Genomic DNA, 8,973 nt, shown 5'->3' on the forward strand with positions numbered 1-8,973 from the left:
TCACAACCTCCAGCTAGTTCTACAGATTCACCTTGAGAGGATGGTGAAGGCTCAGGCTCCCTCTGCATCCCACCCAACAAACAGTTGCTGCCAGAGTGGGAGTCCATTTCCCTCCTGGCATGATGGAGAGACTGTGGAAGTCAGGACTCCTGGGTTCTGTCATCCTGCCACACATTGTTTGTGTGACCCTGGCCAATTCATGTCTCCCTCTGCCTCAGTTTACCAATTTGTATAATGGGGATATGTTCATAGTGACTTTCCTTTATAGGCGTTTTCAAGATCTTTCAATGAAAGGTGCTGCACAGGATGATGATAGTTACTGACAGGGTGGATTTGATGTAAATCACTAGTCAGGAAGACTCAATTTAATCATGGATTTTTACATAAAAGTGCATTATTGTTGGTTGTTATAACCTCAATACATACTCTTCACAACTCAGACATAGATGTAGGTTTCATTTTTAGAAGGTACACACTATACCTTTTTAAACAGTGATTTATTTTGAAAACTTTTCAGATGAGTTTTACAGCTATATCAGAAAATGGATGATTGGTTGGTTATTTCATTTACAAAAGGTAACTGAAGCAGATATTTATGAAGTCACTGGGAGGTGAACTATCTCCAATTCAACAGGTTAATCATTAGTACTTGGAGGATTTTCTTGCTATGCTGCATTAGGAGGAGAACGTCACTAGACAGATACTGTTTTATTTAACTAAAACAACAACGTTAAGTATTCTGGATATTTTCTTCAACAGCAAACAAATAATATTTTAACAAAACAAGCATATGTCCCTCACTTCTCACATTTATCTCCAGACTTCTTCACCTTGGCCAGATCTATTCCAACCCAAACAATCTTCTATTCTTTGAACTTTTTGAAACGTTGCACTTTTAGAGAGAGGTAATGGATTGACTCTGTGTACACAAACTTGCAGAGGGACAATAGAGTTGGGGTCTGTTATTTCTCATCTCTATATATTATTTATTTATTTTTAAAAAATGTTGCTGTTAACAAGCATATTACCTCTGGAGACACAAATCCACAGTTTGGGAACTGCAAAACTAAGCATCTCTGATGGTATCTTCTAGACCGAGCACGGGTCCCTTTTGGTAGATTTATTCCATGATGAGATATCTTTGAGCTATAATGTATCTTAATTAAAACTATCTTTAGATAAGTTTTCTCCTCAAAAAACGTTTTTCGAAAAAAACTGATTTAAATACAAAAATCCGATTTTTTTTATTTTTAACAAAAATAATTGATTTTTATCCACCCTGGTTACTGATGAGAATTGCTGATCTCTGATCCCTTAGCGACAGCCCAGTGTGCCTGCACAAAGTGTTTTTGTCTCCCCTGAGTGATCTCTCTCCAGATCTATCTGACTACTATCTATCCAGCCATCTTGGGCGTTTACAGGGTATCAGACCCTATGTGGATCTAGTAATTATCCCTAATTTTCTTAGTAATTAACTAAAATGTTTAAATATACACAAGTGCACAGAGAAGCCAATTCCTCTCTCATTCAGCACAGAGCCCAAGAGTTCTCATCTCCCTTTGGGAAGGTCCCTTAATTACTGTTTACTCCTGAAGCTGGATAAAGAGCACAGAAGCCCAGATATGCTTGTCTCCAGCCTGTTTACATTCAGATGCCGCTTCTCCACTAGAGGCTGAACAAACTCCGCTGGGATTGCACAGAGCTATACTATAAGTGGTGCACACCCCTGTGTCAGCTCTCGGCGTGGGATGTTGCTGCAGATGCTGGGCTGAGAGAGGTGTGGGGCACGGCTACCTGAGGGGGATTTCCAGGGAAGACGCTTCCATCTCAGTATTCACAGGTACCATCTCTTGCTGAGGAGCTCCCCTGCTCGACAAACCTAGTGCAATATGGGTGTGCTGGGATAGAGAGTAAGTCTGTGAGTGTTTTTGCTCTGCACAGACATTAAACATCCCAGGGCCCTTGCCACAGGTGATGAGTTTGCTCCAATATCACTGGTCAAATTTGTCCCTCTTTTCTTTGTCCTCCTCCTCCGGCTGATGACCTCCAGCCCCAAGGCGGCTGCATTTCAGTGCTACAGTGGATTTCTCAGGATGAAAGGTGTTAGTAGATGTACAATAGAGGGCCAAATTCTGAAACTGGGGCATGTAGTTTGCTCAGACCTCATAGAGGCAAAACTCCCCTTGAAATAAGAATTGAGTAAACACCTCAAGAGCCGGTGGTGTGTCAATGCACAGACATTATCACCCCCTGCTCTTGCATCTAGGTCTCTAGATGTTAACTGGGTGGGTGGGGTGCAGCTATTATCTGCCTTTTATCTCCTGGAAAACATGGAGATGCTAGGGGTCCTCACTGGAAGAACTATAAGAATTTATCAACATGCGCAATACATCTTTTCTCCTAGTTTCATTTGAGAAGTCAGCTAAACTGTTGTGCCTGAAACTTTCCAAAAACAATTCAGCCAGAAGCAGACACCCAGCGTGGGAAATTTCAGTCCAAATGGTTAAAGTTTGGCAAACTTATCAGCGACTGAAAATCAGGTCTTCTAATGGAAGGTATCAGACAGCCTTAGCTAATGGTGGTGCCACCAGCAACACCTACAATGACCCATCCATTTGTGAATGACATTCAGCAAAGCTCTTTGCTGCAATAATGTCTGTGGCAAGGAGTTCCACAGGCCAAATATAGATTATGTAAACAATTTTCTTTCATCACTGGTATATGTTCAAATTTTCAATGTAAATGAATGTCCCCTTTTTGTGTTTTATTACACATGGTAATACAAATGCCTGAACAACTTTCTTTATCAATAGATTCATAGGGTTTAAGGCCACAAGTGACCATTAAATCATCTAGTCTGACCGCCTGTAAAACACAGACCATGAAATTTCACCCAGTTACCCCAGTATTCAGCCCCATGACTTGTCTGTGACTAAGGCCTGGTCCACAGTGAGATTTTACATCAGAGAATCATAGAGCCACAGAATTAGAAGGGACCACAAGTGCAATCTAGTCTAACCTCTGCTAAGATGCAGGATTTGCTGGGTCTAAACCATCCCATGCAGATGGCTATCCAGCCTCATTTGGAAAACCTTCAGCAAAAGAGCTTCTATGACCTCTCAAGATCTCTTTTCCATTGTCCTCCTGTTCTTACAGTTAGGAAGTTTTTCCTGAGATTTCATCTAAATTTGCTCTGCTGTAGTTTGAACCCATTGCCTCTACTTTTGCCCTCTGTGGCAAGAGATAACAACTTTCCCCCATCTTTTTTTATGGCAGACTTTCATGTATTTGAAGCAGCAAAGAATCCTGTGGCACCTTATAGACTAACAGACGTTTTGCAGCATGAGCTTTCGTGGGTGAATACCCACTTCTTCGGATGCAAGACTTCGGACTTGCATCCGAAGAAGTGGGTATTCACCCACGAAAGCTCATGCTGCAAAACGTCTGTTAGTCTATAAGGTGCCACAGGATTCTTTGCTGCTTCTACAGAACCAGACTAACACGGCTACCCCTCTGATACATGTATTTGAAGACCACTGCCATGTCCTCCCTTAATCTCCTCTTCTCCAAACTAAACATACCCAGTTCCTTCAGCCTTTGTCGTATGGCTTCCCTCCCATCCCTTTGATCATTGGTGCCACTCGCCTCTGGATCCTTTCCAGTCTCTCTACATCCTTTCTACACACTGATGCCCAAAACTGGACTCAGTGCTCAAGCTGAGGCCTAACCAGCGATGCGTAGATGAATGTTACCACCTCCCATCACAGCATGCTATGCAACTGAAATTTGCATTTCCTTTTTTAGAATTGCCCAAAGAAAGGAAGCCCCTGAGAGATGTAGCTGTGTCACCCTAACCTCGGTGTAGACAGCATGGAGTCGACAGAAGAATTCTTCCATCAACCTTGCTACCACCTCTCGGGGAGGTGGGCTACCTGCACTGATGGGGGAACCGCTTCTGTCAGTGCAAGTAGTGTCTACATTGAGGTACTACAGCAGCACCTCAGTGCAAGTAGTGTCTACACTGAGGTACTACAGTGTAGACAAGCCCTCAAGCAGATCTCCCAGAAAAGCCTCCAGTCTGGCTCTGCAGACACATGGAGTTGGAAAATCAGCCTTTTCCCTTTGCAGTTTGTTCCAAAGGTTAATCTCGCTCAGTGATAAATATTTGTCCCTTTTTTCCAACTGGAATTTGTCTGGTTTCAGCTTCCAGCCATTGGGCCTTGCTCTGCCTTTCTCTGCTAGATTACAGAGCCCGTTATTACTCTTTAATATAAATAGATGAAGCTCTTTAAGTCTCTCACACTGTCTGGCATTTTTTCCAGCCTCAAATCATTTTTGTGGCTCTTTTGGGCACCCTCTTCAATTTTTCAACATCCTTTTTTGAAATGTGGACCCTGGGCCTGGACACAGTCGGCTTCAACAATGCCATGTGCAGAGGGAAAATCCTTGCATTGCCCCAGTTCATCCAAGGATCACATCTGCCTGTCTGGTCACAGCATCACACTGGGAGCTCACAATGAGTTGAGTGTCCACAGTGACCCCTAAATCCTTTTCAGAGACACTGTGTTCCATAATACAGTGTCCTAGTCTGTGGGTCGGGCCTGCATTCCCTGTTCCAAAATGATAACCTAGCATTATTTATAGTCATAGACTTTTGTTTTAAGTAATCCCATACCAGCATTTCCATTGATTCCTAACATTGTCCTAACATTTTTTTAAATGTTCCCTTTATTTTTTTTAATAGTTTATGTTTAACACAGAAATGCTCTGTATTTTATTTTATTTTATTTTATTTTATTTTATTTTTGGCTCTGCTGCTTCCTGGTTGTGTAATTCTGGTTCCGAATGAGATGTGTGGATGAACAGTCAGTTTGGATATCGGGTGTTCATAACACTAAGGTTCTACTATAGATGCTCTTTCACATTCTCCCTGACTGCTAATGGACTGGAAAGTATTTCATCACCTCACGTGATATGCGTACCTCATACGGCTCCTTTCCGAATGCAGAGCAGAAATGTTTCTTGAACACTTTGTCAGAGAAAAACAGCATCTCACTCTCTTTCCGGGTGCAGCAAAGTCAGATACTTTATTATCTCTAGCAATGGCGTGGAGGGAGAGAGCTAAACAGGTCTCTCTCTGACAAACAATTACAGCAGCCTTTGTACCTTTTGTTACAAACAATAATGGGCAACCGCTGCATTTTGTTTATGCATAGGTCATCCTGATGGCTTATTTTGCTCACCAGTTTAAACTCTAGTCTACATTCCGTACGTATCTAACTCAAGGTCACAACAACTTCTCACACAGTTCTTTCCCACTCGCCTCACACAATCCTCGCTTCTACAAATCTCGCGTTAGTAGGGTTACAGCTTAGCCTGACAACTGCTCCCAGAGGGGACTGTTTGCCAATGAAATCTCCTTCAAATCCCTGTCAGTTCTTTCTCTACTTCCACAACATCGACCTTTTCTGCAACATTAACAAGTTTCCTTTCTCCCTCTAGAAATTGGTCTAAACCTTTTCTAGGAGTTCTTTTCTTCTTAATATATTTAATAGCCTCATTTTTGTGATCCTTAACTCTGGCAAGCATGGAGTTTTCCCTGATGTCTTTAATGTCCCTTATCAACGTTCATCATTTCCAGTTGGTATTGCTTTGTATCTATTTTCCCTTTTCCCCATTTACTATATACTGCTTCTTCACTCCTCACTGCTGCCTTCACTTTGCCACTAACTGTGTTTTTAGCCAAAGTTGTTCACTTTCTTGATTGTGGAATTGAGGCTTTTTAGCTATGCAATAAACTCTTCTTAAAGAACTGCCAATTGCCATTCACATTTCTGTCTAAATTATTCCTCGCAATCAGTTTTGCTCACAATTTGCTTCATCTTTGGGGAATTAGACCTTTTGAAGCACGAAGTGTCTGCAGGTATTACTGGTCGGGGACTGTTCTCTGTTTGCCCATTTGAATATAATCGCTTCCATTCTTTATACTGTTCTCCTCTACCACATGCCTCCTTTTTTGTTTCTTCTTTTAAATAAACAGTCCCGGGCATTTCAATCTGTCCTCATATGGCATCCTCCCCCTGTCTCAGATATCCCCTTTAGAAGTGCTATATCCTTTATAGAGACTGGATCATGCCTGGTCTTTTCCTGGACATGTGTTCCAGCTGGGATGCTTCCCCCAAAACATGTTTGTCAAAGGTTTAGATTTTTTCTATTCTCACATTTTGAGCAACTGGGTGAATGGGGAACTCCCTACACCACAGAATCTCTAGCATGGGTTTCATTTCATGAATGAACAATGACAGGTAACCAGTATCCACACTAGCGTTTCCTGATGGAGCCTTTTAAGGTTTCATAGACCCCGAAGGGTAGGAATTATTAACATATGGTGCACCATAAAACATGGAATTGGCATTAGTAGGGTCATTTGTTCATAATTCATTTCTCTGAATAATGAAAATGTCAATTTTCAGTGTGTGAATAGTGAACAATCTGCTTCACCAATGAGAAGAGCTTTCAGTAGTCCATGTAGTGTCTCATATTAACATTGTCTCTCTCTGTCCAGGCATTTGTACTGCAACCATCATCCTTGACCTTGGGCACATACAGGAAGTGAGGGGAACAAACAGTACATGCAGGAGACACCATTCTGCCTCAAAGTTGGACACCTTCTCCCCTACTCCATGTCAGATTCCAACATGACTGACATGACCAACCCCTCCACCTTCATCCTGCTGGGCATTCCTGGCCTGGAGGTGGCCCACGTCTGGATCTCCATCCCCTTCTGTGCCATGTACGCCATAGCTGTCTTGGGGAACTTCACCATCCTGTTCATCGTGAAGACAGAGCAGAGCCTCCATGGGCCCATGTACTATTTCCTCTGCATGCTGGCCATCACTGACCTGGTCCTGTCCACGTCCATCCTGCCCAAAATGCTGAGCATCTTCTGGTTCAATTCCAGGGAGATCGATTTCAGTGCCTGCCTCACCCAGCTGTACTTGATTCACTGCTTCATAGTGATGGAGTCTGGGATCCTTGTGGCCATGGCTTTTGATCGCTATGTGGCTATCTGTGATCCCCTGAGACATTCCACTATCCTGACAAACCCCATTGTGGCCAAGATTGGCCTGGCCGCGGGGCTACGTGGTGGCATGCTCGTACTGCCCTATGTCTTGCTGGCGAGGCAGTGGCCATATTGCAGAACCAACATCATCCCACACACACATTGTGAGCACATGGCCGTGGTGAAGTTGGCCTGCGCTGACATCCGTGTCAGTAGTTACTACGGTCTCTCTGTGGCAATCTTGGTGATCAGTATGGATGTGCTTTTTATCGCCGTGTCCTATATCCAAATCCTCAGGGCCATCTTCAGCCTCCCCACAAAGGATGCCCGGCTCAAGACTTTTGGGACCTGCATCTCCCACCTCTGTACCATCTTAGTCTTTTACAGCTCAGCTCTCTTCTCCTCCCTCACGTACCGGTTTGGCCGCAATGTGCCCCTGCATTTCCACGTTCTCATTGCCAATGTCTACTTCCTGGTGCCCCCCATGCTAAACCCCATCATTTATGGGGTGAGGACCAAACAGATCCGGGACAGGCTGCTCCGGCTCTTTACTCATAAAGGGACGTAAAGTTTTCTCCTGGTGCTCTGGCTCTCAGACTGAGCTCCATGCAGAGCTGGGAGGTGACATGGTGCTGGGCCCTACCTTTTCCTGACCTTACTGTGCGTTCTCAACATGACAGACTGGTAACTGGATCCCTGGAGCCCTGCTCTCTGCCCAACCTCTTCTCCCAAGGCCCCACCCGTGTTCCACATCTTCCCTCAAGGCCCCACCCACTTCTGTGATTCTTCCCCCAAGGTGCTGCCCCTGTCTCTCCCTCCTCTCCTCCCTTCTCCCCATCACTTGCTGGATCATCTCCACCTCCCTTTCCCACCAGCTGGGCTCTCTCTGCTCTGGGATTAGGATGGGAGCTGCTGCAGCCTGACAAGGAGCCGGCAGTGAGTGCAGCAAGGACACGGCACTGTGGCCGACAGGCCAGTGGGGAGTGAAGGGGGAAGCCAGGAAGGTGTATAAAGGCAGCTGAGGGTTGAGAGCAGGGTTCTGAGGCAGGCGGGTGAGATTGTGCATCCTACAGCTTGTGAGCCCTAAAGCTCAGCTACCGAGTCCTGAGGGCAGAGACCCTTGTGTGGCTTATTTCCTTCGCTTTCAGCTCCCTTTTTCTCCTCCCGGCGGGGGGCCTGTAGCAGGCAGAGCCCTGCAATGGGGATGGGCTGGGAGCCCTTTGTCCTGAGCCAGACCTCGGGGGCAGGGCAAGGGATCAGTTTTCAGGTTGGAGGACAACAGCTGAGAGATGCCGAAGGAGAAGCCCCAGTGTTAGCTGGGAAGGCAGAGTGCTGGGCAGAGGTCGGGGTGGCTGCAGTAGCTCACAGGGAGGAGATAAACAGCACAGCTGCCATTAGCTGGCTATTCACACACATACAGGGCACCTTATCTGGAACTACAGGGCACCCACTGGCCAGGGGCTGAAGCTGAACGGTGAAGCTGAGTCTGACATTCGCTCTGCGTGATGCTTTTGATCACTACATCTAGACGCTCTTTAGCTAGGCTGCCAGGCAGCGTTTGTGACAGGTTCCTCCTGGGGTTCCAGATGGAACTGGGGTACCACTCAGCCCCTGACCCCGCGCCTGGGCTCCCTCCAACACTGTACTGCTGTGACAAGCTACAAAGACTTCCACCCGGCACTGTCACCAGCATACATACAGGTAGGGCCAGACCCAGCTACAGTTACAAGCCCCTGCAGGGGAAAGCTTCTCCCAACTCCTCAGGCACACCCCCTCCTCTGGAGTAAAACCCCCAAAATATACCATTTTGCGCTGCATGGGAAACCATATGGCGTAAGCTTATAACATCTGTCACCTCCTTCAGTGTGGAGACAAAATATAGATTTTAAGATATTTTAGTGATAGCCAAA

General features: G+C 45.3%; 1 protein-coding gene across 1 annotated transcript; it reads left to right on the forward strand.

Annotated features, from left to right (window-relative positions):
* The first annotated feature begins 6,683 nt into the window (after positions 1-6,683).
* On the forward strand, positions 6,684-7,631 carry LOC123353407 (olfactory receptor 52E2-like). Its single transcript, XM_044994444.1, has one exon. It carries the CDS (start codon positions 6,684-6,686, stop codon positions 7,629-7,631), a length of 948 nt encoding a protein of 315 aa, XP_044850379.1.
* Positions 7,632-8,973: the final 1,342 nt, after the last annotated feature.

This window comes from Mauremys mutica, chromosome 1 (assembly GCF_020497125.1).
Source record: "Mauremys mutica isolate MM-2020 ecotype Southern chromosome 1, ASM2049712v1, whole genome shotgun sequence".
In the NCBI taxonomy this organism is placed as follows: domain Eukaryota; kingdom Metazoa; phylum Chordata; order Testudines; family Geoemydidae; genus Mauremys; species Mauremys mutica.

Bases quoted from the DNA above. Each gene is read 5' to 3' on its own strand.
- LOC123353407 (XM_044994444.1), top strand. From the start codon at position 6,684: ATGTCAGATTCCAACATGACTGACATGACCAACCCCTCCACCTTCATC.